We start from the raw sequence: 21,452 nt of genomic DNA on the forward strand, positions 1-21,452 counted from the left end.
GAGGTTGGCAGCGAGATTGCCATTTCGTGTGCCTGTGGTGGCAGTACGCTGTGTCGCTATACTTTTGCAATGCTAATCGCATTAGCGTCGACATTCATCGTGAGATGGGTTCTGCCTGGCCGGCATTTTTTTTTTCAGTTCATGGGAACCCGTTTTGTACTTGCTTATTGAACAAGCTCATGGCATCCCAGTTGAGTGTAACTTTTTGTAAGCTTTATCCGGTTAGGTTCCTGCTAGTTATAGAGTTACACTATTCTCCTTCTGCTTCATGTCAGTTTACGAGCACAAGGAATACGAAGAGTGGCAGTGAAGAAATGAAAGAGGCGCTGCGACCAGCACACGCCATAAACAAGCTGCTCTCGACAGGGTAGTGCACCGAGGGCACAGCCCGCCCCCCTCACACCCGTCCTAGCACGGGATTGGTGATCTTTTTATAACGAGTTTGGCGCCCTGCACCAGAGGGCACGGTTTGAGGCGTCTTCTTTATGAGAATGCGCTGCCAAATAATGGGAAATTTCGAGATTACTGCTGTCCACATGCTTTTTCTGATTCACCGACGGACGTGGCGGTGACGAAACGGCGGCCTCCGGCAGGCGGAGGGCGCGCACGCAGAGCACACCGTTCAGGCAAATGTGCTGGGAGCTGTACGCCATATTCACCATACCAGGTGCAAAATTAAAAAGAAAAAAGAAAATGGCCTGTGGCAGTAGCGTAATCCTAACCCTTGAGCTAAATTACTCGTTGAGGCGGCGATTACCTTTACGAGAGGTCAAAATGCTTACCTATTGGAGTAATCATCACAATTACACTAAATCACGTTTAATTAACTTCAATTTCTCAAAATATGTGCCGCAACGTAACTAATTAAAACATCAATAAGCGTACTTATGTTACTTATTCAATTAAGTAGTTTGATTTCTCGTAGAAGTAATGGCCGCCTCAACGAGTAATTTAGCTCAAAGGCTAAAATTGTACTATCTGCCACAGTCAATTTCTTAAACAAAGAATTGGTGCAGCTTAAAAAAAAAAAAAAGGCTCCCTACATATATGCCGCTCTTATATCATTGTTATTACTACTACTTGCATCCGTGGATTCGTTTACTTGAGTTTACTTGTTAAGGTCACAAAGACATTTATTATCTTTTAATCTTTGCATTTTAAGCAGGGTTTACGTTCATGTAGGAACATAAACTCGATTGGGTTTCTTAAAGCGGTTAAAATACAACACGGCCGAAGCACTTGACATGTAGCAACGCTTAGGCGAACCAGCACAAAACAGACGTGATGATATCGGGATAAGCGATATTATCCCTTAGAGGGTCAGGTGAAACAATAATCCAGTTAAAGTGATGTCTGGAAAGTAGCAGCAACAGCAGCAGCAGCAGCCGCTACTACTACTACTACTACTACTACTACTACTACTACTACTACTACTACTACTACTACTACTGCCACGGCGGCATTATTAAAATGGATATGATATCCTGAAAGGTAGGCTTGACGTGTCTAATTTTGTAGATCGTTCACGCTATAGCCTGTGTGCTCCGCTGGGCGTCGGCGCCTGTTCCCAGCCTATTCAAAGGTGATTTTCAGGTTTCCGGAGCCTTTTAAACGCCTTGCATTGCGCCAGCCAACTTCGTAAATTTCGTGACAATTTCTCAACGTGTAGCAGCGTTTTGTGTGGCGAAATGCACAAGATTTCTTACGGCGGCCATTATGTGATTGCAGTCGTGTGATCCTAACCTAACCTTTGAAAACTAATGCAGCTAAAAACGCACGCTTTCTAGCTTTTATACCAACATAGTGATCCATTGTTCGTGCGTCCAATGTTTTGTTATCGGCCGGAAATTCAGCGTTTTAGCGTAGGGTCGGGCAAGGAATAGCAAGAAAAAAAAAATGAAGGGAGAGGGGAGGTAACACTTATTCACAAAGGGCTTGAAAGTGCGTCGGTAGGTAAGCCACACAAGCATACACAAGGGAACAACGAAAAAGCACACATAGACCTGCACACACATGCACGCATACGTTACGACGTCTCGGGCATCTTGTTTCTTCGATGTCTGAAAAGGAAAACTAAGCGCGAAACAAAGGGAGCAAGGAAGGTTTGCCACACCGCTCGCAGCGTTCTCGTGGGCAGGAACGACAGGCGACGAATGGAGCGAAACGCTTTACCCTGAACAGAACAAAAGACAGCAGGACAACAGATGTGTTATCAACAGGACAACAGACAAGTTACAAACAGGACAAACACAGGCACAACATACAGGTGACGAGTGGGGTACAATTGGGGGGGGGGGGGGGGTTACACAGAGAGCACCTCGTGCAGGGGGTTCACGCACGAGGCAGCGTCCCGGGTGCGATGGATGCGATAGACGCTTGCAATGGCTGGCGTCGAAACCCTGGCGTGTCCGCATGCGCTGACACAAGCCAGCACCACCAGGGTCTGCGATTATCCTACTGCGGTTGTCACGTGCATTGTGCGTGGCTACTGGGCATAAACAATAAAATTCCTTGGGCTAAGAAAGCAGCGGGAACAGGCGATAAAACCACGCGATATTTCGCGACGTTAATTGAAGAACACGTACAGGTTTGTACGCTAACTGATGTCGCCCACTTTGTTCTAGCGTAAGCTGAACGACAAAGACAACAGAAAGGCCCATTTGGTACAAACACAGCGCCTTTCTGTTGTCCTTGCCGTTCAGCTTGCTCTACAATAAAATAGAAGATGCCGTGCCGACAAGCCCCTATAGCTACCCTCATCGATCTGATGTCGCTCGACTTGTTCCCTATTATCGCTGAAGGATTTGCGTACTATGGCTTCAGTGTTAATGACCTATAAGCTCGAAAATATTTTTCGACCAATGACATCTGAGGAAAAACCGAATACATGACATATAAGCTTTTCGTATCTGCTGAAGCTGATTGGGTCGGTCTATATCGACGCGGTCTGGCTAAATTCTTGTACAAATTTCGGTTGTTTTCTTTTAGTACATGCTAACGACAATATGCGGATACTTGCGTTCAGAGTTCAATAAATTATTATTACTAAATCTTTTGTGAAAAGTACGCAAGTTACTTGCAGCCTTAAGAAGAGCTGTTGGTGTGCGTCGAGATGGGGTTCTTGTACTGCTGGTGCTTAAATGTTATGAAGGATGACGGCGATGGTTCACCACTCTATAGAGCACTGAAGGGCTAATGATACAATAGGAGCCCTTGCTATATGGTTCGTAGTCAGAACTGAACATACGTTTAGCGACCTGCATTGCCAGGCGTTGAAAGATAGTCACTCTTGACGAGTGTTCAGCGGCTCATTCAGCTAATAGGCGCTCATCAAACTTTTTGTCTAAGGGATACTAATGGGGCTCAACTGACTGATTTAAATGCGTTTTTGGTTGAGTGGCTTGCGGCGTGAGCGGCACAAAATGCATTAAACTCATTACCATGCAGATAAGATACAGCTGTTTCGCTTCAATGTGGAGTATATGATTTCGTTTTGCATGAAACGATTACTTGTGGGCTGCTTTCAAATGACATTGACAGCAAGCATAAAATGTTATCATACGAACTTGAAGGTTTAAGCTGGCTACCGTGGCGTGGGTTCTACGAGAGGCTTCGATAATAAACTGGGTCGATGGTGCAGAATCGCGCTACTTTAAAATCAGCTGTTGGGAACTGATCTGGAAGATAGGACAGGCTTTATTAGCGATGCCAGAACCTCAATTGGAGGACAAAGGCCTTCAACCTCAAGGTATCTGAAGTCTTATTTCACCTCGGGAAACATTAGGAGGAGGAAAAAGCGAGAGTTTGTTAGAGGACTTGGGGTACAGAAACTGAGGGCCTGTGTGTGCAAGCTGCAAGGAAACACATGGTCCGCGGGGTCGCAAGCTTGATCACTTTGCTTGAAAGCGGTGGCCACGCTGCAAAGAAAGTCGCATTTTGTCAATTCCGCATGTTTGTACAAAACACGGGTAAGCGGCGTTCACTGATTTCAATATAACTTGCGCGTAAGCAGTACAGTGGTCACGAGAAAAGGCCCTTCCTCGTGCGACTTTCAGGATGGAATGGTTTGTGTGGACGACAATTAACGAAGCCAGGGCCTAAGTGCACGCAAGGGGCCTTCTCTACACCTATGAATATGTTGCTATGGGAGCTACGTCTACACGTTCGCAATATTTTTGCTCTCTACAGAGCCTGTGCTTTGCGGTTTCGGACGGAATACAAAGTGTTTAAGATTATCAACACTGTCGTAAACAAAGAGAGACAGAAAAAAAAATGTGCTATGTTACATTTGATTTCACAGCTTTGTGACTATCAGTGTGAGAGATAAGCGAAAAAAAAAACCTGATTATACAAGAGTAGTGACCCTATTTAGTCATCCTGTATCTACTCAACTAGCATGTGTGCCTGATGGGCCATCTGAACTGGAGCATACCTACGATATAGCAGACGAGAGTTATAAGCATAACCCGTTCAGCCTTGAACGCCGCGTGCATCTAGTCAGACTAACACGTCCTTTATAATCCTACTGTGACTACCTTTCTAGTCAAGGTCAAGAGTCGCGGGATAGAATAAAGAATGTGCAAGATAGGCTAATGTATTTTTGTCAATTTCTGCCAAGTATAATCTGTGTCTCAGTAGCTAACCCACTTAATGTGATCACCTTCAAATCGCTTCGACTGTACGTACCTTAAAATCGTTAATGGTGGCAACGCCCCCGCACGCTCTTAACAGTTCTGAGCTCTTTACGCCGCTGCTTTCTTCTATTCAGTCTTATTTGTGTTTTTAGGGGCAACGATCGAGCTGTCTTAGGCAGCAGAACGCAGCTTATAGAGCTGAGAAATGTTAACAAGGTGCCTACGCGTGGGTGATGACATCTATACGAGTTCTGCGTTTTGTTTAGTTTTGTGCACTACGTAGCGCTGTTTAACATGTGTCATTATAATGCGTCCTCCTTTGTGAACTTAATGTCGGTGTGGAAAGACGCGCTTCAAGCGGTGATGACTGGGGCGTCTCGGAGCCGTACCAAGGCGCCAAGTCCAAACGACGAATCTTGCTGGGGTGCAGCGTTCACCATCAGCACGCCCGCGGAGAGAGAAGCCGCCAGGAGCACGAACGCTGTTTGCGGTGCAGGAGAATACGAGGAATAAAAGAAAGAGAGACCAGGAGGCCACATTAAAAATGTTCCATGAAAACTGCTGTGTGATGGCACAATTACTCACGATTAGTGAGCAAATTAAAAGAAAAGGAAAAGAAACGTGACTACAAGAAACGCATCTGAGCTCACGAGATATGTAACCCATCACTTGCTTTAAAGCGAGCATTGTCTATGCGCATCACCTATCGGTTAAACCGCTTCGATTTTCGCCACTCCCTGAATTAGTTCTCTAGGATGCATTTTCAGTTAGAGGTATACACCCTGGGCGCAGCTGTGCTCAGATTGATAATAATTCACACTGGAGTTGAAGTTACAAGGCGTGCTCTGGGGAGGGCGCTCGAGAACACGCTCAAGACTGTCCCCATTAACTAACGGCGAGGCGCGCGGCGTAAAGACACATGTTACATCCGCATGACCACGCATTTTGTTTGGCTCACGCCAGCTATACAATGAGCTTCCATTATTGTGCCATTTTGTGAAACGGAGTATGCAAATCTGCCGTGTCGCACATGCCCTCAAGTAGTATTGGGGACTTAGCGAGCTCGCCAGAATAACTTACAAGCGGCATTGTCACAGTAGCGGAAAATCGTAATGTCCGAACAACACATGACCCACATGTGTTCGTGTCGCGAGGTTTATTAACTCCAACCTTACGCCACCCAAATTTTTATTCAGACCTATTCATTGATGCGATAATTGCGCGCCACTATTAGTCATTATTTCCACGTTTAATTTTCTTTGTACGCTCGTCGTACGACGCCTAGCCGCTAGAATGTAACTTGTTGGTGTGTATCACCTTTGTGGTAAAGTGGCGTGGAAAAGTAACATTTTGCCACGTAGTTTTACTTTCAGCGATCACTACACCCAACGAAGCACAGTGATGCTTATCCTTAGAATAGGCTCCATCTTTACATGAGGGGATATCGCTAATTGCGTTGACTAAACTTACAAGGAGGTATTTAAACGTTGTGGCTGAAAAATCCGCCAATCTCGCTCACCATGGAACGGAGTCTACGCTGTAATGCGTTATATCTCGCTTAATCACGGCCTTGTTGTCAATGAGGAAAGAGAATGATACAATGTATCTGCTGCCGGGTGCCCTGTAGAAGCGGCTTCCGCCTTTCTATAGGGTGTGCGCGCATATCTTAACAAACCTTTTGGGGCGGGAAGCCACCGTTCTCCATCTTCATGATATCGATCCAAAATCATGCAAGGTTTACTACTCGACTCCCCAGTCAATAGAAAAAGCAGAACGCATACAACAGATCGGACGGTTTATTTTCTGGTATTATGAAACAGACTAAACAGAAGGCAAACATCCAGTGCTTCAAAGCGGCTTCCGTGTTCCAGTGCCTAATTTTTCGCTCTACCAGTATAGAACGCTGCAGGAAACCACAGCATTAACGTTTTCGAGCATTCGAGGCTTCCAACTCTGATATTGCATTTACTCTGGACTTTCGACATTACTCGTTTGCTTGGTTACGCCAACGCCGACGGCGATGCCGACGCTCGCCGCTGGAAAGTGCGCCTACAAGCTGCGCTGTAGAATTGAAATGCGACCACCGGGGCGTGTGCTCGAAGTATAATTGATGATACTGGGTGCAATGTCGGTCAGTCATCACCAGACGGACGCGCACATACAGTTTGCCCGCGAAATGCGAGAATGCCCGACCATACTGTGATAGTTTTGCTCCTTTTTTACAGCGGAGCTGTCTTGGGCTAGTTTCCAACGTTTCGTGATGTGCGTAGGCAAAAACGATGGCGGCGTCTATAGAGCTAAAACGGCTTGAGCATAAGGCAAAATCGTATCAGCGTATGTGTCTCATCTGCGTTTGAGGCCAGATGTGTCAAAAGCGGTGATAGATGATGGTTTTACGCGTTGCGATTTACGCAAACAATGACAGCGCGGTCACTGCGCCCTAACGGGCGAGAGCCTTGCCGTTGAATGTGCCGACGCGTGCGCCGTATACAGATGAGGACGGAATCGCTGTCGCCACCAGTATGCGTTCATCCCGCAACGTCAAAGAGGGACCTTGAAGACTTTATGATCGACACATTTGGGTGGATCCTCCCGGTGGACCCCAATCCCATCCTCATGGTGGATGATTTTTAACGTCGATGTGTCTGGTCCCGACGGAAAGTGGTTCTTGGCGTTTCTCTTGGGAAGGTTCGGCCTTCAATGTTGCACCAAGACCAATGTCTCTACGACGCGCCATCGGCCGTGCATAGACCTAACGTTCGCTAAGGACATCTTCAGTGTCGTCAGAGAGCCCATGGCCGTCTATCGTAGCGACCATATAGCCATAGTTTACGTGGTCCCGAGATAAACGTAAATTCAAATAAACATGACAACATACATATTTGCGTCATATTGTTTTGTTGTTTATTTTATTTTCTTTATAATTATATACAGCTCCCCTGGTCATCCACCTTTTTCAATTTTTCTTTCTTTAGATTAGAAATCGAGAAAACGGAAGTGAACGCAAACAAGCAAAACTATCGCAGTTGGGCGAACATTTTCGCATCCGGTGGGCAAACCGGATGTGCGCGTCCGTCTGGTGACGACTGGCCGACGGCGCGCACTGCATGCCTTCAATGCATGTTTCGAACACAAGCTCCGCTTTTCGCATTTCTATTTTTTTGCCGATATCATCTAGTTGCGTGCTATAGTTTGAGATAATTAAATGACATTGTAGTAAAAGGTTTGTTTAGGTATGCAAAAGAAAAAGAAATGGAAACGCTGCTAACGACGCCATAAGTTTATTTTCGCAGATTGTTGGGTAAAGTTATGCACTGTCGAGTGGGTGAGCGAGGGGGGCTTGAAGGGAACCTATTCCAGGCTACTCCGTTTTACGTGGGTGGGAACTTGGAATGGAACGGTAGCTTGTCTACATATGCCACAAGCTAAATTTGGAAAGATATGCCAAAACAAAAGCGTAGCCACGTTTATGAAAAATGTTTTCATGAGTCTACAAAGTACGAATGTCATTTCCGAGCATCTCCGTGATAGGAAATCTGCAGGGATATGATGGATTCGGAATGAGCGGGACAAAGATAATTGAAGATCTCTGGAAGGTGCCTTCGTCCTGCAGTGAATTTAAACAGGTTGATGATGAAGTAGTGACGCAACATTCTGGACACTATGTTTGCCAGTTTTTCAACATAAATTTGCGTTGAACACATTGTTCGAGTTACACCACAACCTTCCGGCGTTACGACAACGTCACTATGGTGGGTTCTTCGTCGGAGAACCGTCAAAATAACAGGAAAATAGCGAGGTGGCTTATGTCCCCCTAGAACTCTCACACTTGTTGAGCAGGTCCACTTACCATGTCACGTGGCAATAAGTTTAACAATACGGTATGCATGGCACATACATCACAAATCTACGTAGAGCACGTTGCCGGTCTCGAGGCATGGAAGGCTGCACATTAGCTGCAACTACCTGATATTCCTCGACGCACATTAAAATGTAGGCGTGCTACTACTTCGTATCTTGTGTCTTGGTCCCCGTCACATAGTTCGGGAACGGGAGGGAGAGGGTAGGGGGATATGTAAGGTAGAGGTGTACTCACCGTAAGATTGACAGCGTTTCGCCATGGTTCCAGTTAGGTGAAGACAAAGCAGCCTGTGAGAAGAAGCAGAAGCAAAAGAAAGCCTGAGAGTACTTTCCAAACATGAATTCCATTTGTGATCAAGAGAAGGCTTAAGTCGAGGCTTTGCAGTAGGAGGAGTCGACTGCATCGAACTATTGACCTGTGCTGCTATAGACGGTTTACAGTGGTTAGTTTGCGGAGCTCAAAAGAGATGGCGCTATTGGCTCCGACGCCACACGGGGCCTTCTGAGTGCAGCCGAATGCCTGAATCGCTGCGAAGATGAGTGGGCTTCGTTACGCTATAACTATGGACTGTATGGGGTAACATATTTCACATATAAAGCAAAGTGTGGCGTTGTGCACCTGAAGAAGTATCATATGACACTATGCAATATCAACCCGCCGTGGTTGCTCAGTGGCTATGGTGTTGGGCTGCTGAGCACGAGGTCGCGGGATCGAATCCCGGCCACGGCGGCCGCATTTCGATGGGGGCGAAATGCGAAAACACCCGTGTACTTAGATTTATGTGCACGTTAAAGATCCCCAGGTGGTCGAAATTTCCGGAGTCCTCCACTACGGCGTGCCTCATAATCAGAAAGTGGTTTTGGCACGTTAAACCCCATAATTAAAGAAACAATATGCAATATCAGTGTACCCTGCAGTATCAATAAAAGGCAACGCGAGTTTGCATGTTCTGATGGACAGTGTCTTTTAGTGAATAAATGATTGTCTGTTATAAATGAATGGGTATTTTTACAAATTAGGTCATTAAGCTTTCAAAAAGAGATGTTCAGCTCAGATATGAAAGCGGTATAAATAGTTACGAGCTCGAGGGAGCTATGGACGATTGAGCGTCCTTTCGCACACGTCTGATGTTGCGGCACTCTCGTGCTTCTTTAACGAAGATTTCGCGTCCGCTCATGCGTCTTTTGTTAAAAGGAGGAGGCTATTATTCAGGAACCGTACGTACGTGTAATCGCAGTGGACTGGCGCATGCAGTTTTTCTATTTTGTGGCAAGTAGGAATTAAAAAGGTCTGGTTTCACTGGAAATTTTGTTCTGAGCAGATAAAGCATAAGCAAATATCCTTAACCGACTGCAGTTTCGTTGAAGCAGAAAACACCAAGGCAAATTTTTTATTATATCCTTTTTTTATCTTAATCGCTCATTCGGTGACGGATAAGCTAATGTAACAATAACGTATGGCTAAAGGGGCTGACCGTCATGCATATATAGCTCTGACTGTTCTCGAAGCTTATGCATCTTCGGGTACTGTCAGTCTTTTGCATGTTCGCAACAACAATGGTTGCGAGAGGCAGTGGACACAACAGAGATGCATTTTTAATGGTACTGAAAACAATGACATCGACCGACTGCTCGCACTCGACCACGGTCACGAGAGATTACACAGTAGTGAGGTGGTAAGAGTTACCTGCCATTGCGAGCAAATAGAAAGAAAAAAAAAAGAACTAAAGGCCATATAGGGTACCGCATCATCAGAGGAGGCACACACGCCCACTTGGATTATTCGCGCACCGTCATAAGGCCAAAATAAGGCTCTGCGTAAATTGACGCCTCCACCGACGTTGTTTGCGCTTTCGGTAGAAAGCGCTGCATCACTGACGAATAATGATTCGCACGTAAAAGAGAAAAACCAGCGCTTTTCTGCATTTACCGAGCACGCCGTGCGCGCTATCGAGAAGGGGAAGCGAGAAGGCGCCCACTGGCGACGCGGACACGTGTTCAAATATGGCAGCGCCCACTACACGGTGCTGCAGACGATCTGTGGAGCTCAAAACAAGTTCGTTGCACGAAATGGCTAACTGAGGAAAAAAAACAAATGACGCGCGTGTTCTGGCATTCTGACAGAAAGCTTGAAGGGCATCTGCAAGAACGTAATAGTGAGGAGCACGTCTAACGAGTGACTTGCATGCGCATATCGTGTAGAAATGAAGAACCTCAAAATTTGTATGCAAGGCAGCAAGCAGAGCGCCGCTCGAGGACGCTAGAAAATAAACGCGCGCTTCGAGGTGAAAGCAGCTGACATACTCATGAGGCATCGTCCCGTTTAGCGAACGTGCGTCATCGGAAAATAGCCAAAGGTTTACTATTATTATCAAATATATGCAGCATTGCGGCCTAAAAGCGTAGCTTTTCTTTTTGTGCTCCGTGTCACTTAATTGACTTATCTAGGAACGGAAAAAAAAACAAAGGGAGCGCAAAAATACGAAACTTTAGCTCGGGGGCCCCTATCTAAACACATTGGAACGGAGAAATCTTATTTATCGACAACCACAGCATCAAATTTGATGACATTTGTAGCATTTAAGAGGAAAAGTTGGCATGTAGTGACTGTTTGAGGCGGAATTTTTATTTAGACTGTTAATTGTTTAATAAAAAAATGGTTGAAAATCACAAGATGTCATAAAAGATAGCAAAACTAGCAATGTTATCAGTTCTGTCGCTCAGCAATGGAAAATGATATAAAGATTCTCTCAATTTCGTTTAACAATAGATCTGAAGCGGACAAAAGTTATGTATTACACACCGCTCTGAAATGTACAACTAATTTGTGAGTAGGACTCTTGCAAAACCCTCGTAAACGTTGCAAGAATTTCGCGTTGGCTGTGAATTATTATACCAAACATATTCGCTTTAGGTGCTCGAACGGATTCACCGTACAGAAACGCGATATCTATTTGTGGTACAGAGTTTCGGATTTGTAAACTTTATGCTTTCGTTTTTTTCAGCCTTACAAATTTTCGACAATTTTCGCAAAACATTCAAGCCCTAAATCGAAATTATGCTTACTACTGTTACTAAAATTTATCTCTGAAATGCAACAAATTGTATTAAAAGGGTTCAGGGTTATCTCATAAAACCATTCTTGCGATTTGCATGTGTTTGAATAAACGACATCAGAGTTCGGCACGAGCTAAAGCTTCCTCGAAGAGCAACCTTTAGCTTTTCCTCTCTAGGGCTCCTCTTTGAGGCTCGGGGCCAAGGTCAGGTTCGGGCGCAACAGCGGTGGTACTCGTTTAGAATCCGACTAACGCCAGGAACCCACCGGTTTTTATAGCGGGTAGAGGTGTCCCCCGACCTGCTGCTCGCGCCTACTTGTGGGGGTTTTTTCATCTCGAAAGGGGCCTTAACTAAGCGAGAAATGGAAACTGCATATTTTACGCGTCTCACATATGTCCTCGCGTTTGAGTACTCCCCGTAGTTCGAGCAACACACGGCCCCCATTTTTATAAGCACAAAAGATACTTTCTTCCTTATTCCCACCCCCTGCATATGCCGAAATAATCCTCTTGCCTTTTATTGTGTTAGCATTAGGAGTGCCTAAGTGGAAAAAGTGTAGTATATATATATATATATATATATATATATATATATATATATATATATATATATATATATATACACACACACACTGTGAGGAAGAAGATCGGCACGCTGAAAAGCCCCGTTGCCATCGCGTGGCTCGTACCCAGTTCACTCTCTGGCTGCGCCCTACCCACTAGTGTTGCATTTGTTGCTGCTGCTCTACGACCCGAATAAACCCACTTTACAATTTGTGGAGCTGCTATCTGCCACAGGCAACGGTTAAAAAATTTGGAAAGTGTTGGCTGAAGCACCCAGTAGACATAGACCAACTGGCCGGTGTACTGCTCGGGACCACCATCAGATGCACTTCGCTCATCTATCTATCTATCTATGTTCATATGTAACCGATCTCCTGCCTACCTGGGTCACTGGGTAGTGAGTGGTGGAAAGGGTAGCGCATCCGGCTGCTGTGCTGCGATAACAGGGTTCGAAACCAACCATGGGACCTACTTGCGTCACTGAGTATGGGGCAGTGTGTACACATGTGTCGCTCTTCGACGAACCTCTTTCCCGCCGACATGGGTCACTGTAGATGCAGAACTGGGTAGGTACCGCTGTTTAAATATTTTTTGACGCCGACTTGGAGCATCGTGTATGTGCCACCCTGTCTGTGCTGGTATTCAGCGAACCTCATTGATGCCAAATTGCGTCACTGGATGTGTGCTAGTAGGTGTGTGCCGCTCGGCAATGAATGTACTTCACCCCCTCTACCATGATGAGAAATATTCCCTAAATTTCTCCGATGCTGCGCGGAATCGAACCCACCTCACGAGGGTTCCTCAAAGACAGCAACCCGGAGCATTTGTAGGGCTGCGCCACAAATGCACTGGGTATGCGCCGCTCTTCAATGAAGCTCTCGTATGACTTTCCACTTAGTGACTACTGTATTGCTGTTTTATGCTGTATATTTGCTCTAATGTATATATTTTCTGACAGGAGGTTCCCTTTCAGCCACATGCTCTGGGACCTCCTTCTGTACATTTCTGTTAGCATGTTTATCTACTTATTAAAGCAATAAACTGAAACTGAAGCTGCTATATATATATATATATATATATATATATATATATATATATATATATATATATATATATATATATATATATATATATATAGTTGTGTTACTGAATATGTGCCACTGAGTGGGCGGCAAGCGAGGGAACAATTCTCAGCGTGATGCTGATGACGATTTTTTGGCACCCCCTTTGAGACAGGGCGGTGACAAACAGTCGCCTAGCCTGTTTAATTTACTCAGGTATGCTGTACATGTTTTTCGTTCTACCATTTTTGTGAACATCTCCATAATCTTTTGTACTCATCTCATTCGCAGGCATCTGCGCGCTACGCTTCTCGTCTCGGAGGCCACGCACGGACGTCTCCGCAGCGCCATTCGGTGGCTCATCGGGTCCAGAAAGAAGCGCGAGAGAGTAGCTTTATTGCCGCATGGCGCATTTCCCAGCTTTCGCACGCACCGGCGCGTCATGCATTTCGGAGGCCATGCGCAGGCCTCGCAGTGGGGGCGCTACACGGCGCCGATCGTTCTTAGGGACGCGCGAAAGAGGAATGCCTCTGTAGCACACGCCTTGTACATAACTCCTAGCAGTAGGTTGTGTCGCTATATTGATGCGAAATCATCAAATGGCTCATTGAGCGAAAAAGCCAGCGTCTGTAGCAGCGACACGGCACCTAAATTCCCATTGGCTGCGACGTCACGTCACGAGCACGCCTCGATGGAGCAGAGCGGACGAAATAGTGTCGCGTGAGGGCATCGCCGCGACGCCACGTCACCAGCGCGCTTCGACCGATAAGATACGGTGACCCGACGCCGCGGGGCGAGACGGGTTATCGTCGGCGAGACAGTCGCCTGACGCGCGCCTGCGAGTGCTGCCGTCTCGCTCGCGGAAGCCGCCGCGCGGTCCGGATTTCTATCACTCCCACTGCGCTTAGCTGGTGCGTCAAAACGTCGACGGAAATGTGCGCCAAATGTGTGTCGCGGCTCTCGCCGCACAGGAAGCTCTGCTTCAACACAAGTATATGTAAGTGCGGCTTGAGTCCCACACACGCCGAGGCCGTCACCTGTGCAGCCAACTTGAGAGCGCGGCTCTTAGCCACGCATTCGCTTCTTCTCCTTTTTTTTTTTGCCACCTTCTTCTGGTCTCTCTCTCCTTCACATTTTTCTCCCCACACCCCCTTCCACGTGCAGTGCTGTTGAGGGAACCTCGCCTGAGAGTCAGTTACGGCGCTGCACTAATCTCTTCACTTTTCCTAAAAAATCCCAATGATGATGATGATGATGATGATGATGATAATGCACGCCTGCTGGCCGTGGTGGCCGCTGCTTCTTCCTCTGTCTCTCGTCGCGCAGGACGACGGAGGCATGCGGCGTTGGCACCGAAGGCTGCTGCTGCTTGTTGGAATCGGGCAGCACGTACCTCTGCACGCTTAAAAAAGTTGGCACCCTGTCGAGCTTATCTTGTCCCGCAACGATAATCGTCATCTGCCTTGGCCGCACTTCCTTTCTTTAACACTGCGAGCCCCGTACTTCCAAGTCACGAACAGCTTGCGCGTTACCAGTGTGAAACAACATTATCGACAGGAAAGTAGCGAGCGCTGAGTTTTCAAGAAAGGAAGCGCAAGCAAGGCAGATGACGATTACCTTTGTGGGACAAGATAAGCCCCAAAGGGCGCAAACTTTTTTTTTAAAGTGTGTGGTGCATCCCTCGCAGCGCAAAACTCAAGGACCCCTCAGCGTTCAATTCGACATTAATGCTTTCGCATTCACAACTCATAAGTGCTTAGCTGTCCTCGGAATCCCCGATTCAATGCTAAACGCATTATCTTCAACAGTCATCGTGAGATGGGTTCTGCCACAATATTTTAAATACAAGTATAAAGGAGAGTTGCTTTTAAAGTCGAACTTGGTCCCATCACAATGACATATTAACATTTATAGCTACACATCATATACAGGGTGTTCTTTTCATACAATACAGATTAAAAAAAAAAGAAAGCTGTGGCCGTGAGACACCTGTCGTCTCCGCATATATACGAGCGGGACAGCGAGGCAGAATTACTTTCCGCTGCTTAAGTTACTCTGAGAAGACTAATTAAAAAGATATAATTTTTTTCGATTGTTCACTTCAGGGCAGTTGTTTATATGGCGAACTTGCGCGGTGTCACAATTTATTGCATAACCATTTTTTTTATAAATCCAGAAAATCGCGCGTGAAGTGAGATATTCATAATGTCAATTGAAGGCCAAATACGGGCACAAACCAAACTGAGCGCGTCCCGCTGCGCGTCAGACAGCAACGCCCCGCAAAAAACGTGTGGGGAGAAGTTTGAACACTAGCATGACGCGGCAAATCCTGACCCGACACATAGCGCGGCACATGACATGCCAGGCAAAGCATGCCGTATAAGTAGGTGCCGCGACTGGACGAGACGATCAAACCTTCTCGCACTTGTCGTCAGCTCTGATATGATAGCGAGGCCGTCTTTACTGTGCTCCCCCGGCGCTCGGTTTCGATATTGCCAGGATTTGACGATAAATACCTCGTATTAGGTGTGATATTCAAGATCTTTAGAAAATAGGGGTGCATTAAAATGTGACTGCCTTCAATTTCTCCATTAGACAACTGGCCCAAAGGCGCCAAAAAAAAAAGGTAATTAATATATTTTTGTTTTAGTATATTCAGAGTAACTCAAGCAATGGAAACTATTTCTGCCTCGCCGTAAAGCTCGTATGTGAACACGGCTGGTGTCTCACGGTCCATAGCCTTCCTATATAAAAAAAAATCTGTATTCAATAAAAAAAACCTTGTAGTTAACACGAAATAGGTTTTGGAGGACGAGATAAAAGGGATACTTGGAAACTGCAACACGCCTGAAGTTTTATGTAGAGCCGTCTATTCTGAAGCTTCGATGCGTACTTTATGGAACGATATGAATCCCAAAGGGTGCAAATCTTAAAGAAGAAAGAGCGAAAGAAGAACTGAGAGAGGGAATGCTACAAAGAAAGAGACAAAAGCATGAAGATAATTTCTCAGCAATGTTATGAAGTCCAGTAGAAAAATAAAATAAAACTTGTGTTTTCAGTTCTTTAGCTGCACCAATGGGGTGTCGTTTTCAGTGTCCGGTTATCTATTCCATCTATTCGAAAAACTGACACGCCCATGCATTCATTCTTTGGAGAATCCGGTGACGCACACAACGTCGTTCCCACGGTTCTCCAGTGTACCTTTCCACAAAGAGCCTCGTACTATTCTTGGGACGCCGATTCCCCGCACCCTTTCATTACGTAAGTCATCGGCGAGCGCAAGCCGCTGCTGACGTCATGTGGACAGATGAGTACATCCTTGAACGCATATCAATTACATTGCAATATCGCCTGTTATTTGAGCATAGATAAGGAGAAAACAAGCAATGAGCGTCGTTTACGCTCTTGCCATATATTTACTTGTACCCCGTCATTTGTGGTATTATATAGAAGCATCTCTGCACGACAAAAAGCAATGGTTTGTTTGAATGCTCACGATTTTGCAGTCGCAGGATATTCGGCGACGGTCGAACTATGTTCCACATAAGTGTTCGCAACTTCTAAACCACAGGCTTTTATAGTTTAGTTCTGACAGCAAAACATAAATGCCCAGGAAAGTGGATGGGAAATCGGCGCCGCGGTTGCTCGATTGGTAAAAGGATCGCACGCGTTATGCGATGACGTGGGGTTCGTTCCCTGCCTGCGGCCAGCTGTTTTTTCATCCACTTTCTTTTCCATTAATTTGTAATTTCTTTAATTCAATGAGCAAGCACAAGTAATTTCCCCTATGTTGTCCTTGGTGTCTTTGTTTGTTGGCTTCTCATATGATTAATAAAAATTGGGTGCCTCGGCTACCTTTGTTCTCGTGTATATATATATATATATATATATACACGAAAAGAAAGGTAGCCGAGGCACCCGATTTTTATTAGTCACATCATAAGAAGCTACAAACACTGACACCAAGGACAACATAGCGTGCTTAATAAATGAAATAAAAAAACGATAAATTAATGGAAATTAAAGTGGATGAAAAAACAGCTGGCCGCAGGCGGGGAACGAACCCCACGTCATCGCATAACGCGTGCGATGCTCTACCAATTGAGCTACCGCCGTTTACCCATCCACTTTCTTGGGGATTTATGTTTCCTAGTAGAACCCTGGGAGCGTTAGGTTGTGGGATCGTTCCCCACCTGCAGCAAGTTTTTTCATCAACTTTTATTTCCATTAATTTATCGTTTCTTTATTTCATTTATTAAGCGCAAGTAATTTCCCCTATGTTGTCCCTGGTGCCAGTGTTTGTTGGCTTCTTATGATATGACTAATAAATATCGGGCCCCTCGGTTAACCCCCTTTCTTCTCGTTTATTACATAGCGAGGGTCTCAAATCCGGCAACATTGATTTCTTCAGGTGGCATGTGTGGGTTTATGGACCGGTTGCCTTCACCCAAAAAAGATCACGTTCTCGTGACGCCTGCGGCAGAAAGGATGTTCCACATCCGCCTCCAAGGTCTGTGAGTGGTGGCGCTGGCTAACACTCGAGGACTCTATTAGGAAACATAAATACCCAAGAATGTGGATGGGGAAACGGTGCCGCGGTAGCTCAACTGGTAGAGCATCGCACGCGAAATGCGAAGGTTTTGGGATCGTTCCCCACCTGCGGCAAGTTGTTTTTTCATGCAGAAGGATAGAAAGTTGGGCGAGTTGGTACGGTAACATGATCTTGAATTGTAGCGCGAAGTGACACAGAGCGAGACTAGAAGCAGACAGGACGAGCGCTAACTTTCAACTAAATCTTTAATAAAACTATCAACATATATATATATATATATATATATATATATATATATATATATATATATAAGTGATTGCAAATACTGCAGCATATGAGCATGACAAGGTCTAAAGGCGTGAGTTAAACATATAAAGAGGTAGGGAAGCCAAAAGCCAAACAACAAAAGGCAGTACTCGATATTAATACACGTGCTGAGAAGATATTGAAATTCGCTTTCTAACAGAGATATTGATGCGTGGCTTAATGCTAGTCTCTCCTAATCTTTTAATGTGAAATGCCTCGATTATTTTCCGCGTAGTTTGGCATTAGTGTCTTGAAGTAATTTTTGTGTCTTCAAAGAAAGGTTTACAGCCGCTTATACGGCAGGTGTGTTAATATCAGACTAAAAGAACACAAACAATCACTTAACAACCATAATGCTTCACATCTAGCGTCGCATTGTTTTGATTGCGCCGTGCTTACGTTTATTTAGACACTTCAATCCCCTGTGTCGATGAATAAGAAGTTACTCATGCTGATTTTGAAAGGTCATCTTTTTTTCTTATTGAAAGGAAAATAAAAGAAATAGATGTAGTCACCCTATAACTGGTGACGGCTACTCCTTTTAGCATAGCAGAAACAACAACATAAAAAGTATATGTAGTAAGAAAATGAAAAGAAACCACGTCATATGGCCCGAAATTCACAGCACACAGTCCTACACGCCCGCGAACATGTAAATATAGAAGGCAAAGGCAAGCCGCAGCACAATGAGTTAGTAAACAAAGTCACAAACAGTCACAAGCGGACATGATATGGACTGGGATGAGCATGTAAACAGATGAGCATACACAGAATACACATGAGTGTAACACGCATTATACTAGCGCTAATAATTATAAATGATAGAAGAAAGTTGTAGTTACATCTTGTGACTATCCAGTGCGATATGTAGTACTCAATTGTTAGCTATAGGGCAGTGTCTTCGTGAAAATGTTCGAGTGCGTTCAGTGATTTCCGCTGTGCTATTTTCGATGGCTATGGGCCCAGCAATGTTGCGAGTGGGAGAAGTCGGTGAGGATCAATGCAGTGTAGCTCTTGTTCAGGCTGCCATCTTTGCGTCGCGTATATAGGGTATTCGAGGAGTAGATGGTGAACATCCTCATGGTCGTGGCCACAGGAATAAGCCGGGGAAGGAGCCCGTTTTTTGCGATATAGGAAATGTTTGGTGCATGCTGATCCAAGGCGCAGTCCATGAATTAGTGTCTCGGTATTTTTCGGAAGTTATACATCCAGCTGGTAATTGAGTTGAGGGTCCACTTCGTAAAGAATCGATTCCTTAGTATTTTCATTGAACCAGGTTGACATACATAAGTCCTTTTCCAGTACTCTTAATCTGCATTGCGTGTCCATTGAGGATAAAGGGATGAGTTGAATTTCTGCATCTTTATGGGCCGACTTTGCCAACGAGTCCGATAATTCGTTGCCTGCTATACCAGCATGCGCCGGTACCAACTGTGATATCACTTCAATGTTTTCTTTCAGTAGCCTGAGTTAAACTGTTTAGTACTGCGTTTGTTATTCGTGCGTGTGGTTCGCTGTCATCAACATTTTCAAGACATGATAAAGCCGATAAGGAGTCCGTACAAATTACCCACATTTTTTTGGTGTCTCATATGTTTTGATAAAATAAGTGGCTTGGATAATTGCCTCTAATTACGCTTCTGTTGGTGACGACGTTTTATAAGCAAACAAGCAAAATGCTTGCGAGAGCTAAAAGCTACTATCAGGAAGTCTCCCAGGTGTTGTCATCGCGAGGCACCTTCTGCAAACCGGCCTCGCAAAGTTTAAACGTATCTTTTTTCACCTGATTTATGTAGCCAGGGAAATTTGGCTGAACTTGGCTGCTCATGTTCGGGCATTTATGAATCGAAATAACATATCGATCAGCCTTCGTAATTAAGCCAGGGGCCGTCGTTCTCCCCGAAGCACAAGCTTCGCTCTCTACCCGAGGTTCGAGTGGCAGAGAGCGAAGTTTCTTCAATGGGGGTTCTGGCCCGCTACGCTGCACACTTATGTGAGCTGCGGCTCGCGCAGTTGTCTGAGTTGCCTGTTTGTCCCTCTTCGTGCACGGTAGTTGTGCCGCACCGCATGATCAGCAAGGGAGACGGGATTAGTAAGAAGGGCGTACGTGCGGAGCATCGCAGTTGCGACTACTAAGTTATGTGCCCAAAAGACTGAGCGACCTTGCTGTGAATACTAGCATAATTCCTTTTTTGAAAAATCCAGATAACCGATGGGCCGAAGTGCAAAGTAACTCCGGGCTGCAATATGTGGCGCGGGAATTAACGCTTTTTTTTTCTCCTTCATTATACGTTGCTGATCCACATCCAGCGCATTACGGTCGTTACAGAAGCAAATGAGATTGATGCATAGTCTGGGGATAAAAAAGCGAAATGGGTTGTTGTGGGCAGAAGTGTATAAAAAGAGACAGCGGGACAGGAGCCGCTTACCTGTGGAGACGATGTGGTCCCCGCGGTGACGAAGACCGAGTGTCCGTCTATACTGACAGATACGCGCGCTTTGATTCGCCTACTCCGTGCCCTCGGCGATCGCTCTTTGGCTTTGCCTTTCCCCTCTCCCCGTGTCTTACGGCGCGGAGTCTGTCGCCCTTGCTACGATATTTTTTAACTCTTTTTTTTTATTCTCTCCCTTCCGACTCGAAGGGCAGCCTGCCGAAGCTGAGGCCAGATTACTTCATACCGGCTTAGTTTCCTCCTATCTGCGAGCGGTTGAGGAAAGATTAGAATGCGGCAGCTTTCCCAAAGCGGGCGAGGATGTGCGTGCATTGGGCGCTCCTGGGAGGGGCGTACCGCGCTTTCTCGCAAGCCGCGTGGCACCCGAGGACAGATCTAAGATGACCCCAACAAGTGACGCCGATTGATCGAGAGAACGAGAGAAAAAAAAAAGAAAAAAAAAGAGGAGGGAATAACACCTCGGCATTCGTGTGTTTCAGGGACGATTACGTGTACCGCTAGATGGTTAGAGATATCCGCCTATTCACTTGACACTGCTACGTAGTTGGCAAGCACTAACCAACGGGGCCTGCAGTCCTTGAATTTCCTTAGGTGCTCTAGTTTCTTCTATCCAATGTTACCGCTTAGTTTGTTCCATGGGTATTTTTTTCCCACTATAAAAACGCACTAAGCTACCAATGGCTGAATAAACGTTTGCCAAGTTTTGCAGACACGTGCTGTGCGAAGAAAGTAATTTGCTGGCTGGTTTCGTTGTTTTCGATTACTCAGGTGCACGTGAAAATTACAAATGCTTTCATTAGGTGAACACAAGGCCTATCTGAAAGAAATTTGTTGCGCTTAGAGAGAAAGAATAGTAGATTACTTGCGACTGATGGGAGGTGATTTGCGTTCTCAGTCCTAAATTATGTTATAAATATTGTTAATATCGCAGCATTAGGAAAAATATAAACACCAAGCTTACGCCT

General features: G+C 45.5%; 1 protein-coding gene across 1 annotated transcript in view; it reads right to left on the reverse strand.

The window, feature by feature from the left end:
* The window catches only part of LOC126547320 (pancreatic lipase-related protein 2-like), a 41,417-nt gene extending 20,247 nt beyond the window's left edge, over nucleotides 1-21,170 (reverse strand). The window contains exons 1-3 of the mRNA XM_050195284.3: nucleotides 20,464-21,170; nucleotides 8,731-8,783; nucleotides 5,024-5,115 (exon numbers count right to left, since the gene is read on the reverse strand). Coding sequence (XP_050051241.2) covers nucleotides 5,024-5,115; nucleotides 8,731-8,755 — 117 coding nt within the window. The 5' untranslated portion in view covers nucleotides 8,756-8,783; nucleotides 20,464-21,170. The remainder of the gene's footprint in view (nucleotides 1-5,023; nucleotides 5,116-8,730; nucleotides 8,784-20,463) is intronic.
* Nucleotides 21,171-21,452: the final 282 nt, after the last annotated feature.

Source organism: Dermacentor andersoni, chromosome 1 (assembly GCF_023375885.2).
Source record: "Dermacentor andersoni chromosome 1, qqDerAnde1_hic_scaffold, whole genome shotgun sequence".
Classification (NCBI taxonomy): Eukaryota; Metazoa; Arthropoda; class Arachnida; order Ixodida; family Ixodidae; genus Dermacentor; species Dermacentor andersoni.